General features: G+C 37.3%; 1 protein-coding gene across 4 annotated transcripts in view; it reads left to right on the top strand.

The window, feature by feature from the left end:
• Positions 1 to 16,480, top strand: part of LOC111435529 (kinesin-like protein KIN-7K, chloroplastic) — a 25,282-nt gene extending 8,802 nt beyond the window's left edge. For 3 of the 4 annotated variants that reach the window (XM_023072923.1, XM_023072920.1, XM_023072922.1), the window contains 16 exons: positions 261 to 339; positions 1,773 to 1,840; positions 3,283 to 3,345; positions 3,473 to 3,577; positions 5,162 to 5,266; positions 5,393 to 5,500; positions 5,609 to 5,752; positions 5,970 to 6,152; positions 6,318 to 6,473; positions 7,912 to 8,142; positions 8,430 to 8,570; positions 8,657 to 8,773; positions 8,869 to 8,919; positions 9,753 to 9,800; positions 9,892 to 9,996; positions 14,956 to 15,657. In XM_023072923.1, the coding sequence (XP_022928691.1) occupies positions 261 to 339; positions 1,773 to 1,840; positions 3,283 to 3,345; positions 3,473 to 3,577; positions 5,162 to 5,266; positions 5,393 to 5,500; positions 5,609 to 5,752; positions 5,970 to 6,152; positions 6,318 to 6,473; positions 7,912 to 8,142; positions 8,430 to 8,570; positions 8,657 to 8,773; positions 8,869 to 8,919; positions 9,753 to 9,800; positions 9,892 to 9,996; positions 14,956 to 15,513 (2,262 nt within the window). In that variant the 3' untranslated portion in view covers positions 15,514 to 15,657. Of the gene's footprint in view, positions 1 to 260; positions 340 to 1,772; positions 1,841 to 3,282; positions 3,346 to 3,472; positions 3,578 to 5,161; positions 5,267 to 5,392; positions 5,501 to 5,608; positions 5,753 to 5,969; positions 6,153 to 6,317; positions 6,474 to 7,911; positions 8,143 to 8,429; positions 8,571 to 8,656; positions 8,774 to 8,868; positions 8,920 to 9,752; positions 9,801 to 9,891; positions 9,997 to 14,955; positions 15,658 to 16,260 lie in introns of those variants that run through there. The other variant, XM_023072921.1, reaches the window with a different exon arrangement.
• Positions 16,481 to 17,811: the final 1,331 nt, after the last annotated feature.

Genomic DNA, 17,811 nt, shown 5'->3' with positions numbered 1-17,811 from the left:
GGGGGGGGGGGGGGGCGGAAGAGAGGAAAAAATAAGAAAAGAAAAAGAAAACTGGGCAAGATGCACTTACTTTACTTCTGGATTCATTTAGCATTTGCATAATATGAGTCAAGGAAAACTATTACAAATCTCAACTTCTTGCCAGTTTTCTGTATTCTATTTGCTTACAACCATGATATTTACTCCACTGTTAAGAGCTTATGATAATCATTATAAGAATGTTGAAACTATGTGCATTTGTTTTTACGTTCATGTTTTAGGGCACCTTTGTGGAAGGAATTAAGGAAGAAGTTGTACTATCTCCAGCTCATGCACTCTCACTTATTGCAGCGGGGGAGGGTAAGAATACTCGATAGGGTCTTTGGTTTTATGGAAAAGAAAAAGGATCTGAATATTTTATGATTATTCATTTCTCTTGCAACATCCATTTTAAATGCTTATTTGAAAATGAGTCCAGATATTTTCTTCTTTATTAGATTTTCAGATGCTCAATGTGTTATCTAATCTTGTAACTTTAAGGGTAGGGAGTAAGAGGATAAAATCTCCTACAGGATCTCCAGTGTCTTAAATTTCTCCTTACGATAGTTTTATAGACTTTGTTATCTTTAGTGCTATGTATTGGTGTAGATGTATCTTCCCTTTCAAAGAATATGATACCACTTCTCTAGTCACTACTCGGAGATCATTTTTCCCTCCTTTGTGATTTCGTTCCTCAATGAAAAAGACACCTTGTTTTCCTCTTTTAAAAAAAAAGTAAAAAAAAGAAAGAAAAAAGAAAAATGTAACAGCCCAAGCCCACCGCTAGCAGATATTGTCCTCTCTGGGCATTCCCTTCAAGGACTTCCACTCAAGGTTTTAAAACGTGTCTACTAGGGAGAGGTTTCCATACCCTTATAAGGATGCTTCGTTCTCCTCTCCAACCGATGTGAGATCTCACAATCCACCTCCTTGGGGGCCCAGTGTCCTCGCTGGCACACCGCCCGGTGTCTGGCTTTGATACCATTTGTAACAGTTTAAGCCCACCGCTAGCAGATATTGTCCTCTTTGGACATTCCCTTCAAGGGCTTCACCTCAAGATTTTAAAATGCATCTACTAGGGAGATTTCCACACCCTTATAGGAATGCTTTGTTCCCCTCTCCAATCAACGTGGGATCTCACAAAAAAAAGAATAAGCTATATCGATTATTTACATGCGGTGTCACCTTTGAAAGATCCCTCCAACTTCATAATGTTTAATCATAATTTTTTGGAGATAAAATGCAAGGACTTTTGGAAGTTATTTTTGAAAACTATTTTCGATTTTGAAGTTATAAAAATTCAGTTAAAACATGCTTGATTTACCATTCTTTAAAGTTGTTTTCCTTATAAATTATTGGCTTGGGAATGATCGTTGCTCAATAATCTTACTTTTACAAACAACTTGATCGCTTATCTTAAAAGATATTTTGTAAGGTTACCAAGCAGCTCCCACTCTTCTGTTTTCTTGACCATACTGGATGACGATTGAATAGATCTACCTTTGTATAGATTGTTTTACTGATGATTACACTTAGTTGTATCTATATTTTACTTTCAGGCATTTTCTTATAGTATATGCTTATTTTGCAAAGATTAATCCTTTTGATCTCTTTAATCTGTTGTCTCACATGCATGACTATTCATTTTATTGCAAATAGAAGTTGTATATTGTTATTGCATCTGTTTGTTATTACGATAATATAATATTCATGACAGTTACACTTTGTGATAAAATTTTAATTGTTGCCAACAGAACACAGACATGTTGGGTCGACGAATTTCAATTTGTTAAGCAGCAGAAGCCATACAATATTTACATTGGTAAATCTATATCTTAATGGAAGCATGACACAACCTTGATTGGTTTTAGTCATTCTTCTACCAACTTCTACTTGATAAATTTAGACCTAATTTCACCACACCCTCTCTTATTATTGCTTGCAGAGGTGCACCTGCAGTGAGTGATATATTATTATGGTGAATATCATTCCTGTATTGAGGGTTACCCTTTTTCTTTTAATAGTTGGTAGTTACGATCACTTGGTAAAGAGTTTTCAATTGGTCGCCTGGACCTCCTTCCATGAGATGTTTACTCTTTTTGTGGAGGGATATTTCAATTATTTTTTTTTTGGAAAAAAAAAAGATTAAAAACATGAGATATATCTTTGTTCACTTGTTTGGTGGTTTGGCTCAAACTTTTGATACCACGTATGCCCTGTTAAAGATACCCGTCTTCTTTCTTGTGTCTACATTCTTATGGTGTTAATGTCAGACCACCTACATTTCAGAATTTTTGTTTCATTCCATTTTTCCAATATCCAAAATTTGGTCTGTGCCATATGCAAATAACTATTTCTCTATGTCTGGTTTAAATCATCACATTTTGTCGAAGAGGTTGAAAGAATAGTAATGGAGTGATGTCCAGCCAATGAAAATACTTGGATCTGTTTTGCTTGTTTGTTAATCTGGAGAGAGAGACTTTTCAATTCTGTAACTCACTATTTACTTCCTATTTCTTCAAAATAAAGATTAATGGGCCATGTATGTGTTCAAAGGGGCAGCATAATTGATCAAGGGCTTATAGGTTGATATATAAATAGCTTGGTTTCTCATAATTCTACACGTTTTTGCAACTATTATTGTAGTTTTCTATTACCAACAAGTGGGAACTTTTTTGCAATTGTTTTCATGTTGTATTTCCAATTTTTATTGCCTTAGTAGTGGTTTGGTCATCATTTGGGTGGCTTTCTTTTGTTCTTTCATTAACTATTCCTATGAGGAAGAAAAAGACGAAGAAAAAGAAAAGGAAAAAAAAAAATGTGGTCATTTTTTCGACCCTTTTTTGAGCTTAAAAGATACACTCTTAGTTTCTTAGTGCTTTGGCTTGGATTAGAGATGCGTGCTGTATCTTTTGTAGAATAATTGTCTTTAATCAGAATAACAAAGTTTACTAAAAATATATAGGTAAAACAAGTAATGTTGTTGATTGAACCTTTGTTTTAAGTTGCTTTCCTTTTCCCTGTTCTTGTTGTGCTCATGACCCCTCATCGATATGATTAAATGGATCTGGAATTTGGTTTAGTTTAGTTTAATGTTTTGGGCATTACCTTGTGATGATGTTGGTAAGATCTTCTTGATTTTCAATTTTAATTTTTATTGTTTCGGCACATGATGCCAAATTTTTTTGATTGACTTATTTAATTTAACAAGAACAGGAGACATCGTTGATTTACTTGAAATAGTATTTTCAATCTTGTGAACAGACTATAGAGAGCAGTGCATTTGGTGAAAGCAGTGAAGGAGAAGCTGTAAACCTGTCTCAACTGGTAATAAGACTCTACCTCTTTCAACATTTAATTTTAAATGAACTATTCACGTGATTATCTTGTAGTGAATATCAATTCTCTGCAAATTATTTTTGTAACTTTTCCTACATTTTACTTATACCTGCAGAACCTCATCGATCTGGCAGGTTCCGAGAGCTCAAAAGCTGAAACTACTGGTATAAGGCGAAAAGAGGGATCATATATTAATAAAAGCCTGCTAACTCTTGGAACAGTGAGGCTTCTAATACATTATCTTTTTAAATCAAACTTCTAGCTTTTTTCTTACTGCCACTTGTCTGTACGAGATTCTCATTTCTAGTTATAATCTTATTCTGTTTTAATCTTCTGAATGCTGTTTGATAAATTAGAAGACTGGTCTATCACGTTAATGGAGGCTTAGAAGTTGGCAATCTCAATGATAAAATATTGCTTTTGGTTTCCTTGTGGATTTGAAATTCTCCCCTTGGTGGAAATTCTCTTTGGCACTATTATTTATTTATCATTAATATTACTATTAATTTTTATTTATGGCAAGCAAATATGAGTTGGATGTTATGGTTGGTATACTGGCAATCAAATGAAAATGAGAAGAAATTGTCCTCGGGGGTCCATTTCTTACACAATTTTTCTCTTATCATCTTGCTAGATTAGTAACTGGAGAAGTAATAGCTTCTGGAACCTTTGTTTGGTGACACTAGGCCCCTTAAATTCAAGCCCCTAGTGTAACAGCCCAAGTCCACCGCTAGCAGATACTGTTCTTTTTAGGTTTTTCCTTCCGGGCTTTGCCTCAAGGTTTTAAAACGCGTCTACTAGGGAGAGGTTTCCACACCCTTATAAAGAATGTTTCGTTCTCCTCCCCAACCGATGAGGTGGGATCTCACAATCCACCCTCTTCAGGGCCCAACGTCCTCGCTGGCACTCGTTCCCTTCTCCAATCGATGTGGGACCCCTTAATCCACCCCTTTCAGGCCTAGCGACCTTGCTAGCACACCGCCTCGTGTCCACCTCCCTTCGGGGCTCAACTTCCTCTCTGGCACATCGCCCAGTGTCTGATACCATTTGTAATAGCCCAAGCTACTGCTAACAGATATTGTTCTCTTTGGCTTTCCCTTCTGGGCTTCCCCTCAAGGTTTTAAAATGCATTTGCTAGTGAGAGGTTTCCACACCCTTATAAAGAATATTTCGTTTTCCTCCCCAACCATTGTGGGATCTCACACCTAGACTTTTTACCAAAACTCTTTTGCAAAGGAGGAAAGTTGTAGGATGTGGATATAAGCAAGGGAATTTGCTCAACCAACAAAAAAAACAACGTAAGGGAATTTCAGTCCTACATCGCTATCAAATGTCAAGTTGAACCAATTCGCTTTCATCCATATAAAATATCAAGAGGAGAAAAAGAAGGAAATCCTCGACTAATAATTAAGGAAGGTTGTAGAGTAATCAGAAGATCAGGGAATGACATGGGATCTTTTTTTTTTCTTTTTCTTTTTTGGAATCTTTTTGAGAACCTTATTTACTTGATACCCTTTCCTGTAAAGAAACTAATAGTAAATATTTTTCCCTAAGATTAGTCTTCCAAGTACTAATTTTTATCCTCTACACTGGAAGGAGTCCATAAAGAACATACCATGGTGGAAAATAATTCCAGTAGCCACTCATTAAATTTTCTTATGAGCACTATATCGTATCAAATTTACCACTAGCACTCTCTCACAGCTCTGGTTGTCACGTTGAATTTGCTCAACTCTACCACCAGTGATCATTTGTCCTTTGTTGTAAAGGACATAACTTGGTCCATGGTTATTTCTGGTGTCAGGTAATATCAAAGCTAACAGATGGAAGGACAAATCATATACCATACCGAGACTCTAAACTTACCAGACTTCTTCAGTCTTCACTTAGCGGTCATGGGCGCGTGTCTGTAAGCCTTTTTATGCCTTATTATCTGAATAAATATTATTTTAAAAATATCCAAAGATGTTTTCTAGATTTTATTCGCCTAAGAAAACATCATAGTTTGTTCATTCATCTGTATTTGTATTCAAAGCTTATATGCACAGTTACTCCAGCATCAAGTAGTTCGGAAGAGACGCATAATACATTGAAATTTGCACATCGTGCTAAACATGTCGAAATTCAAGCAGCACAAAACAAGGTAGGAGTTTTATTTAATAGAAAAATTATTTATTCCTAACTTCATGTTTGGTTGTTTAATCAGCTGATTAATTTGGGAAAACTGTAAGCTGATTTCTCATACCTGCAGATTATTGATGAGAAATCACTTATCAAGAAATATCAGAATGAGATTCGGTGTTTAAAGGAAGAGCTGGATCGACTAAAGACGGGAATTATGACCGTTCCTCAACTGAGAGATTCTGAAGACGACCTTGTGCTCCTGAAGCAAAAGGTATTATTATATTTGAAGTGCCGTACTATTTTTTTAGGACTTTGTATGATTGTATGTTTTACTGATAAAAAAAATTTGAGCCCGTATTCCGTAATTCATTTGGTTATATATCCATATATACTTATGGTGCAAAGATGTTTGACAGAATATCCATTTCTCCTGCGAGATATGGTGTTTGACTTGAACTATTTCTTTTGGTGTGATCCTATGCATAAAGTTAGAAGATGGTCAATTCAAACTACAATCAAGATTGGAACAGGAGGAAGAAGCAAAAGCTGCTTTGTTGGGCAGAATTCAGCGACTGACTAAGTTAATTTTGGTCTCCACAAAGGCGTCACAATCATCACGGTTTCCTCACCTATCTGGTCTTAGGAGAAGGCATTCTTTTGGGGAGGAGGAAGTATGTACCCTCTTGCTCTAAGATGTTATTCATTAATTAGCGATAAACACGAGCATGTGTACTTTAACGGTTATTACTTCCAATATAATTTAAATGTTATGACCTTTTGAAATTTTTTCTATATGTCCATCTATTTTCTCTAAGCGGTTATATGCATATGGGCAGCTAGCTTACCTTCCATACAAGAGGCGAGACCTAATTTTAGACGATGAAAATATCGACTTGTATGCTTCCGTCGAGAGTAATAGTGAAGCCAATGATGATACTGCTAAGGAGAAGAAAACCCGAAAGCATGGCCTACTAAACTGGTTAAAATTACGGGTTAGTGGTTTTTTGGATACTCGAGTTTTTCTGTTATTATCGGTCTCATGGAGTGATTATTAAAATTTATTGGTCAAGTATTGTTGTGACTGATCTGCATCATGTCTGTTTCAGTAAAATATGGTTTATGTACTTCATGCAAATACGATGGTATTATAGAGAGTTTCTATGATGTCCCACAGTGGTTGGGGAGGAGAACAAACCACCATTTATAAGGGTGTGGAAACCTTCCCCTAGCAGACGCGTTTTAAAGCCTTAAGGGAAAGCCCAAAGAGGACAATATCTGCTAGCGGTGAATCTGGGCCGTTACAGTTTCTTAGGCCATTTAGTGAAAAAGCTATCAACATGTTTTATTTCTCCGCATATTTGTCTCTACAAATGTCATAACTAAACTTTCCGTGCAGCTTCGTTGACTTTAAGCCTCGAGATCTAAATAACTGAAATTTTTTTATTTACTCATCCAATTCATTCCTAAATATTAAACAATGAATTATTCACCAAAAAAAAAAAAAAAAAAAAAACCCAAGTCATACATCAGGTACAAATTATTTTTCTTATAAAACATAGTAATGCGAAGTGGTTTTTAGAATTAATTAAAGATGCTACTATAAAATTGACTGTAGACTCACTTTGGTTTTCTCTTTCCTAAGAAGTTCTTAAGTACTGTCTTTACAGTCTGAAACTTGCATATGAATCTACTGCTACTTGAAGTTTGAGTATTATTTTATGTTAGGAATCACGACTCTCCACAATAGTATGATATTGTTCACTTTGAGCATAATCTCTCGTGGCTTTACTTTGGGCTACTCCAAAAGGCCTCATACTAATGGAGATGTATTCCTTACTTATAAACCCATGATCATCCCCTTAATTAGTCAATGTGGGACTCCTTCCCAATAGTCCTCAACAATCCTCCCCTCGAACAAAGTACACCGTAGAGCCTCCCCTTAATTGAGGCTCGACTCCTTTTTTGGAGCCCTCGACTTGAGTCACTTTTGACTACACCTTCGAGGCTCACAACTTCTTTCTTCGACATTTGAGGATTCTATTGACATGGCTAAGTTAAGGGCATGACTCTATACCATGTTAGGAATCATGACTCTCCACAATGGTATGATATTGTCCACTTTGAGCATAAGCTCTCATGGCTTTGCTTTCGGTTATCCCAAAAGGCCTCACACCAGTTAAGATGTATTCCTTACTTATAAACCCATGATCATCCCCTTAATTAGTCAATCTGGGATTCCCTCCCAACTATCCTCAACCTTTTATGTCCTGGTTATATTCTTAACGTGAAAAAATGTCTTTGAGTACGCTTAAATTGAATATATAAACGATTGGCCAAGTATATTATTTTTGTTGTGTTTTCTTTATCGTATTCATGATGATAGTTTATTCTGTATGTGTTTAAAGCTTTTTATTTACTACCCTGGATCAGAAACGAGATAGTGGCTTGGGAACATCAACAAACACTAGTGATAAGTCGCGTGGAATGAAGTCAACTAGCATTCCTTCGACTCCCCAAGCTGATCAAAATAATGTTCCGTCAGAATCCAGATTGTCTCTTTCTTTACAAACAGAAAGCTCCCCATCTGCAGATCTCTTATCCGACGCCAGAGAGGAGAAAGAAACTCGTGAGGAAAATATTTTTGATCCCGAGACACCTTTGGTATGCATGATATTGCATTTCATGTTCAAAGTTCTATTAGACTTGAGCCAGTTGTCGCCTTTGCTAGTTTCTCTGATATACATAATGGAGTCATTTGAATCTCTTTCGTTGGAGACGAAAAAGTCGTGCAATCCTTAGACACCATCATAGCCCATGACGCTCTTCCCCAAAAGATTTAATGTTGTTAAATAAGTGTTATTACTGATAAAAAAAAATACTTAATTTCTTCATACCATGATTATAAGAATATTTTTCTAATGTCAAAATTGATTCATCCGTTTTGCCAGACGAGCATAAAATCAAGTGATCAGATTGACCTTCTAAGGGAACAGCAAAAGATTTTGTCCGGAGAGGTGGCACTTCATTCGTGTGCTTTGAAGCGTTTGTCTGATGAGGCTGCAAGAAGCCCCCAGGAAGACCAAATTCATGTAAGAGCTTATTTTCCTTAAGCTACATGCTTATGTCCTACCAACGTGCCAGAGGACTTTAATCTTATGGTTCTTCTGCTGTTAAGTTTGACATGAAAAGGTTAAAAGACGATATCAACGCCAAGAATCAACAGATAGCTTTCCTCGAAAAGAAAATTGCAGAGGCTTCATCAAATAATATGACAGACTTGGAAATAATGCAAGTAAGGTTTTTAATAGTTCTTGTTTATTCAATTTTCTATGAAGAAATACCTCAGTTTTGCTTAAGCAGACCTACCTGGTTGCCTTAATGCTGCAGGAAATTGATGAACTGACTGCACAGTTGAATGAGAAGTCGTTTGAACTTGAGGTGACTAATGAATTGAATGATACAAATGATCTCAAACTTGTGTTTCATATTTCGATTTAGAGTTAGCATCATGAAATAATTGAAAAATACTGCAAGGTGTTTCTAATAAATGGTTATTAATTTTCCTGTGGACGACGACAAAACACATCAAAAAGCTTAGTGGGCTGATGATACTTTCTTTCTGATTTTGTGGTCGGGTTTTCCCTGTAACGAGTCTTTGGCTTGTTGGGATATGGAGCCTACTGCCTTAAAATATATATGGAAAATGGTCCTATACAGTAAACGGCTATTTATAATAAAAAGCTGGTAGAGATATATATGGTAGATATTTATATATAGAAGGTGGTTCTACCTGTTAAAGCTATATATATAATAACTGAAACCATATATATACTCCTTTGTCAGTGATTTGAAAATGTACTTTCTTTGTTCTTTGTATTCTCTCTTAATGTACATATTTGAAGTCATCAATATAAACCTTTAGCCCGTCAGTGCTTTGGAGATATACTTTCTTCATTCTCTGTATTCTCTCTTGGTGTACATATCTGAAGTCATCATGTATTCTCTCTTAGTGTACATATCTGAAGTCATAAATATAAACCCTTAGCCAATATTTCTCTTTGCATTTTCTCTCTCCAATTCTTTGTATTCATCTAGATCAAGTGTGTGCATTGTTGTGCGATCCTTGCATAGTTTAGTCCAACTTTGTTGTATTCATATTGATAAATTGGGTCATCATTACAAACAAAATTGGGTCTATTTCTCCAAGGTGTTTCTCAGGTATGGCTCACCAATATATGTACTGAACTTTCTCGTTCCGTTCAATTCTATAGGTTAAAGCTGCAGATAATCGGATCATTCAGGAGCAGCTAGACCAAAAGGTAAAATTACTACTTTCGCACATTTTATTGAGCTAGCTGCTCCAAATGTCATTATTTCATGTAATGGTTGTGACTAACATTCTTCTATCAGATCTCTGAATGTGAAGAACTACAGGAAACTGTGGCTTCCTTGAAGCAACAGCTTGCTGATACACATGAGTTGCGAAACGTACCGAAAGATGTAAGATTAGCACAGGTATTTTCTACAGTCCCAACTTCTCCTCCATTGGATGATCATCACAACTGGCTAGTAGGTTCAGTTATTTCTATGTTACGAACGTTTTTTCCCATCAAAGAACCGATTTGCCAAACTTCTCCTCCATTGGAGAGTAGCTGACCTTCCTAATTTATAGGATTAGCCTTAGGTTAGGAGATATTTGTATAATCCCTTGAATAAGGAGAGTAGCTTGAATAAGGAGGGTAGCTGACCTTTAGGGAATCGAAAAACTTCCGACATCCTGTTGGACCAAGACCAGGGGAGACGACTCCAGAATTTACTACATGGAACAAGGAAGACTCCATGATAATGTCGACTCTAAGATTTTATGGAGCCATCCATCAACGATATATGTATGTTTTATAGAGCACTCAAGCCATATAGAACTTCATTCATCACATTTACCCCAAGGCTTGAGATGTACCTCAGACCTATGAGATCAAGATCATGACCAGAGCCATGAAGCAAGAAGGGAAAACTTTCACATAATATTTCAATGTCTTGCAAACATTGGTTTAGGAACTCAATTACTATTGGGTACTTGAGATGAAGTGCACTGTAGATGTCGTAATTCTAAAGAAGTTTATTGAAACGGACCGTGTCTATGATTTTTTGGCTGGTCTCAATAGTAAGTTTGACCAAGTTTGAGTATAGATCATCGGAAACGAAGAATTAATCTCCCTTATTCAAACAGAAGAGAGCAGACGAAATCTTATGCTTGTCAAACAACCCAACATAGGTACATCATCCTTTGTTGTAGAGAGAAAAAAACAATGGAAGAGAACCAATGGAAGAGTAATAAAGACAATTATGGTGTACTCACTGCAAAAAATTGAGACACACAATAGAGAGTTGTTGGAAGTTGAACGAAAAACCTCCTAGCTGTGAATGGGGAAATCATGGAGGTTCCCAGAATTGATTTTGGGGAAACAAAGGAGAAATTACGAAGGCGCGAGCGTACACTACATAGGTTCCCATTGTTCTAGTGCCTTGACAATCTCAGGTAATCCTTCAGTTAAGCCTTCATTTACCTTTCGTATAAGTCCTTCCAAGATAAATGTGGTTCACTCTTGGATTATAGACTCCAGTGCAACGGATCACATTACCCCACTTGAAATGTTTTAAAGCATAATAGCGTCACACCTATGTCCTCAAGCGGCATATAAAGTGTTAGATAACCTCAAAGGAACTTCAAGAAAAAGAAGTTTATTCAAATGGAACAATTCCCTTTCATTAGAAGCTTACCCTGACGTCGACTATACTGGTCCAATAGGTGGATAGAAGATCTACTACGAGGTATTGCACTTCTCTCGGAGAAAATTTGGTGTCACGGAGGAGTAAAAATCAAAACGTGGCGGGTGGATCATCTGCCAAATCAGAATTTCAAGCTATTGCACAAAGATTATATGAGCCTTTATGGTTGAAGATAATCCTTGAGGACCTACAAATTAAGGAAGAAGATCCAATAAAGTCGTACTGTGACAACAAATCAACCATCAACATTGCTCGTAATCCTAACTAACATGATAGAACTAAATATATTGAAATGGATTGACGTTTTATTACGGAAAAGTTAGAGAAGGGGATAATATGCATAAGTTGTGTATCCTCGTAACTTCAACTAGCATATGTTAACGAAAAGATTTCATAGAGTATCCAAGCTAGGAATGAATGACATCTATTCCTCAACTTGATAGGGAGTGTCAAAGGGATAACCTTAAGTGTAGTGTAATCTGTTAGGATCGCACAACAACGCACACACTCGATCTAGATGAACACAAAGAACATGATAGAGAAAGTGCAAGGAGAATATTGGTTAAAGGTTTTGTATTGAGGACTACAAATATGTACAGTAAGAGAGAATACAAAGAATATAGAAAGTACATTTTCAAAGCTTTGCCGAGGGATATATATTGGTTTAACTTACTATATATAGATTTCCCAGATATAACCAATAACTATCTACCATATATAGCAAATATAGCTTTTTACTATACATAGCTATTTACTATCTATGACATTTTACTTTATATGTCATTTACCAAATATAGCTTTACTATGTATAACCGTTGACTAAGCTATAAATAAGCAGCCGGCTCATAACCTAACATAATCTCATTAAATAAGAGAATTAGCTATTTCCTAATTTCTATTGTTTCTTTTTTTATGTTGTTTCCTTTTCTACATTGTTTTCTTTTGTGCATTGTTTCCTTTTCTCTAGAGATTTAGTTGTATTATAAATAGGCCTATGGTCGCTTTGATAAATAATAAGAAAACAGAGGAATATACATTACTCTTGCAGCAAAAAGTAAAGTAAATAATTAATGAAGGAAGAATAGTAAAATTACTCTCTCCTGTACCAATTCGACTCCAACATTCTTGCCTCCATCTGCTGCTATTTTGGATTAGCCTTTACCAATTGTCATCACCATCGTCGCTACCTATTGTCGTTTTGTGTCACAATTATTCTATGAAGAGAGTAGGTTGTGACCCTCACGTCAAGACAAGCAAAGTGGCGACCCTCAAGTGCCCATCCGACCATGCGAGGGCCTAGATGAGTGCCATGATTCAATCGAGGAGGACGGTACATCATCCAACACACCTCTCAGAGTGGGCATCGAAGCTAGAATAAGGCATAAGCAAGATAAGGACAACGAGTAGACAAGAAGGCCAAAGATAGGTTAAGGATCGGGTAGGGCTCTGGGCCTTAACCTCGAAAGTCGGAGTTCTGAAGGGAATTTGGGCATGCAGTTTTTGAGAAAAGTCCATACATATGTAATATGATAGCCCGCCAAATTTGATGTCAATCAGACACTGGACGGATGCTCCACGCCACCATATGACCATTCGTCAAATGAAGTCTACCCGAGAAAGATTGAAAATGCCTTAAAATGTACCTTAGGGGGAGGCATGATGTCAGCTGTCCACCACCCCTAGACCCTATGGCCTAAGCGAGCTACCATGTGGCACATGTGTGTCATAGTGAGGGCGAGCATTGCAAGACGAGTATCTTAAGCGACTTCCTTTGAAATGGATTTTTCAAGGACAGTATCGGGCGGCATACATGTGCTGGTATTGCGCCCCAGCCCATCTGTCAGAGATTGGATCATACACCCGTTATCTGGTACGAAGTCCGTAAACGACATGGCATGGACACGAGAAGGTCCAATGCCTCGATAGAACTCAGATGGATGGATGTTCGAGATGTTGTGATACTATGAACGACACATGGGCCTTGGATGGAAAGATCATGTCCGGTCTACTACTCGGGGCTCCTGCTGGTTTTGTAAAAATGAAGAAGTGCTTGAAATTGACTTCAATGAGCTATGGCTATCAAAATTATTTGTGCATAATGACCTGAAGGAAATTGCCATGCTTTTGGAAGCTCAGCTCAAATCCAAGGTCGTGATTAACCCACTTTTTACCGGTAAAGGGTTGATTAAAATGGCCACCGGAAATATAGAGAAATTCATCGATTCTCCTAGAAAAAATGGAAGCCTGATGATAATTTTCATTTGTATTTTGATAAGTGGAATATTAAAATCCATTGTCATTCGAGTCTTATGAAAGGATCGGAGTCGTGCATCGTTTTAAGCATTTGGGGTTTATTTTGGTGGTCTGATTAACATAGCATCCAATACTCGATCAATTGATCATAGGTATTCAATCTGTAGCAAGGGATTTGTGAGATCTCACATTGGCTGGGGAGGAGAACGAAACATTCTTTATAAGGGTATGGAAACCTCTCCCTAGTAGACGCGTTTTAAAAACCTTGAGGGGAAGCCCGAAAGGGAAAGCCCAAAGAGGACAATATCTACTAGCGGTGAGCTTGGGCTGTTACAAATGGTATCAGAGTCAGACATCTTGCGATGTGCCAACGAGGAGACTAAGCTCGAAGGGGGTGGACACGAGGTGGTCTGCCAGCAAGGACACTGGCCCCAAACAAGGGTGAATTGGGGGGTCCCACATCTATTGGAGAAAAGAATGAGTGTTGGGTCCCGAAGGAGGGTGGATTGTGAGATTTCATATCGGTTGTGGAGGAAGGATGTGAAAACCTTTCACGTTTTATACCATCAGATCGGGATAAATTCTCCTCAAAATCAGCTTGGGTTGCTGGAAATTCCTTCGTTAGTATGGTAAATTCAAAAGAATGGGATGTACATTTTGATACTTCAAGAACTTCAATCGATTTTTAAGATCACTCTCGTATCCTTCTCAATGCGAGTAGTTTTATTTGGGACCGCACTCCATTTCGATTTTATGTTGAGATTGTTGAGGAATCTCTTTGAAGATCAGACATGGGTCAGCAGCTTTTGTTATTTTCATAAAGCTTCATAATGTGAAATCTTCAGTTAAAAATGTACTATAGGAGGATGCAACTAGTTGTCAAATTCTTCCTATCCGAAAAGTTATATGCTATTTAAGCTGTTGTTTTGCCTTTTGCTTGTACGCCGTGCAACATTGCTTTTAATCTCTCAACTTTGCATTCAAACTCTTTTTCTAAAATCTCTCGGTCCCCGTTTTGTAAAACATTCTTCTCAAATCTGAGCTAGAGGCTTGAGCATACGTTGCCCGGTCGTAGGCGACGCGATCCTAGATTGGCTTGACTCACTCAATGCTGAGAGTGAGTACTACACAATCGCCAAATCAGCTGCCAAGAAAAGGGCGATTGTGACACTAGGCACAACCTCCTAATCCGAGGCCTTTGATTCCAAACCTTGAACTGATTGTTTTAGATCTAAGATCGTTTGATGTGTATCGTCTCTTCTCAAATCTTTTGCTGGTTTCTCTTTACAGGATACATGTCTTGTGTCTTATCTGGATGCGTTTATTCTTCGCTGTAATCTTGTTCTGTCTTTTAACATTTTTCTTATTCACTCGTGGAGTTTGTATCGTTTGAACATTAATCTCGATGATCCTGTTCTTTCCCCATGACAGGCAACCGAGGTTGATGATCTGGAGCATAAACTGGCTGAACTAACGGAGTCGAAAGAGCAGCTCGAGCTGAGAAACCAGAAACTCGCAGAGGAGGGTACATATGCAAAGGGTCTAGCCTCAGCTGCAGCTGTTGAGCTCAAAGCCTTATCAGAAGAAGTTGCCAAGCTCATGAACGAAAACGAGAGACTCGTATCCGAACTCGCTGCATCCAAGAGCTCCCCTTCACAGAGAAAATCAACCATTGGGGTTCGGAACGGGCGGAGAGATGTCGTTTCAAAGCGCACGGACATCGGCCCATCTGCTGCAGAATTGAAGAGAGAACTAGCCATTAGTAAGGAGAGGGAGCTTTCATATGAAGCTGCTCTTCTGGAAAAGGAACAAAGAGAGGCTGAACTTCAACGCAAAGTTGAGGAATCAAAGCAGAGAGACGCTTATCTGGAAAATGAACTTGCAAACATGTGGGTTTTAGTTGCCAAGTTGAAAAAATCACATGGAAAAGACAGTGATGAGTACTCCACAAGGGACACGCAGCCGTTTGATGATGAGAGGTTGATATGAAGTAAGTGTAAACATCATATTCATTGCTTGGTTTCTGACAAAGAATTCATTTACAATGTAAATCTAGGCCATGGCTTGATATATGCTTTGTTTTATGTCTGTCTTTTAGCTGAGGTAGTTATATTATGTCTGTCTTTTAGCTGAGGTTGTCGTGGCGTTTGGTTTTAAAGATTTCTTATCCTGATCGGGATGGAAAGTTAAGTGACCAACCCTTTCATAGGCCATAGAGTCCTTCTAAGTTTAGGAGAAGCGAACCCCCATATGCACATCTATCACGGTAACTCTTCCACACACGATAATGGCATCTAGTCTCCTCGATACATTACTCTAATTGACCTAGGTCTAATTCGATGGTACTGCTCTTGTGGACCTACCCTTTGGTAGGGGCACTATTAGATTTGACCTAAGTTACTGATAATGCCATTAAGATACCGGAGTGGATAGGGTGGTAGAGACTATGATGACATTGTTCACACTACTAGCAGCCTGAAAAGGTACCTTAATCATTCATGGGTGTCGTGGAGGTCTACTAGGTTCCTAGGACATCTATGCGGCTTCAAACGTAGGCTCTTTACTCTAGGACTCTTGGTACTAACTCCTTGAATTTTTTTTTGGTCTAGGAGCACTAGGGTCTAGACTTCTGATCGTCGCTCACTATTTTAAGGTGCTCAGTTTACTTGAGGTATCCTGACTTAGATCATCGTTTAACCAACCTTACTCTAACACCCTAATCTTAACTCAATGTAGACAATTATGTTCTATCGGGAGAACACACAAGAAATGAAGATAAAATTTTGAAGTGTGAACATCATAGATGGAAATGAACGAAGATATAGTTGTTTGTGCATATGTGTGTTTGTGTGTGTTCTGCGCCATCGCATCGGTGTATTTGTGGATAATAACAAGGGAGGGTTGGTTTCATTCATTAGAAGAAGATTGTGTTTCTTTTGCTTTCTCATATTCATCGCTTGGTGTCCTGGAACGACTCTCTATGTGACCATGTAACTGTTGAGCATTCTCTCACCTCGACTAGTGATCAACCGTCGTCTAAAGAAAATGGAGAATGAGGGGAGTATAATATATTCAATAAGTAATCTACTTGTGGACTTTCGTTGCATCCTTATCCTAGTAGATTACCATGGATTTTTCTATTGGCTCTCGGAAGTTTGAGATTAATCTCTATAGCTGTCTAAGCGTTGAGGGAGGCCTTAAAGCTCTGAGCAGTTCTTTGGTTGATTCTTACCCTTGGGAGTCTATGTAGGTTACTCAACCTTTCTATACTTCGATTCATGTAGCTTGCTTTGCTTAGGTAGTGAATAATCGATATCATAGGATAAAATCTGGTAAGACAATACAACATTTATTGGTCAGTACATCATCTATGGAAAGTTAATTGGTAGACCCTTCTATAGGACCATAGAGTCATTCTAAGTCTAGGGGAAACAACCCCCATATACCGGTAAGCTACTACATCTATTTGGGTGGTCCCTCGCCCTCTCTCAAAATGAGTCACAGTATCTCTATTCAAGAGACCATCGATCATTTTCACACGCTTGGTAGAGGCATTATTAGATTTGACCTAGGTCACTGATAACACCATTGAGATACCGAAGTGAATAGGACGGTAGAGACTATGATGACACTATTCACACTACTAGCAGTATGAAGAGCTACCTTAGTCATTCATGAGTGTCGTGGAGGTCTATTAGGTTCCTAGGGCATCTAGGCGACTTAAAGCGTAGGCTCTTTACTCTAGGACTCTTGGTTCTAACTCCTTTAATCAATTTCATACCGTTAAAATTTATTACACCTAAATAAAAGTATTTTTTAGAATTATACAAAAAAAAATATAAAAAACGAGCATATCTAAATAGAGACATTTATTTTCGTTTGGAATATTAATAATTCAACCTTCACTTCACAATGGTTGAACTAAAAAAAAATAAAAAATAAAACTATCAAAAATAAAATATACAACATTTATTAAGTGTTATTATATTTTATTTCAAATTTTTTAAATAATAACGATATTTATTTTTATTAATTATAGCATAATTAAATAATTAAATAAATGAGACACATTAATGAATCTCAATCTCACTATTTTTTAACTAAAAAAACACTTCTTTATATATATATATTATTATTATTATTATTATTATTTGATATGATAAAAGTTTTAAAAAAATCACGATTTTTTTGCCAAAATATTCAAAGAAAAGAACAACACGTGCAAAGCGCATGCCAGTCATTAGCAGTAAAAAAAAAAAAAAAAAAAAAAAAAAAAAAAAAAAAAAA

This window comes from Cucurbita moschata, unplaced genomic scaffold (assembly GCF_002738365.1).
Source record: "Cucurbita moschata cultivar Rifu unplaced genomic scaffold, Cmos_1.0 Cmo_Scf00049, whole genome shotgun sequence".
Lineage (NCBI taxonomy): Eukaryota > Viridiplantae > Streptophyta > Magnoliopsida > Cucurbitales > Cucurbitaceae > Cucurbita > Cucurbita moschata.
Note: the sequence above shows the minus strand (reverse complement) of the source record. Positions and strands in the feature narration are given on the sequence as shown.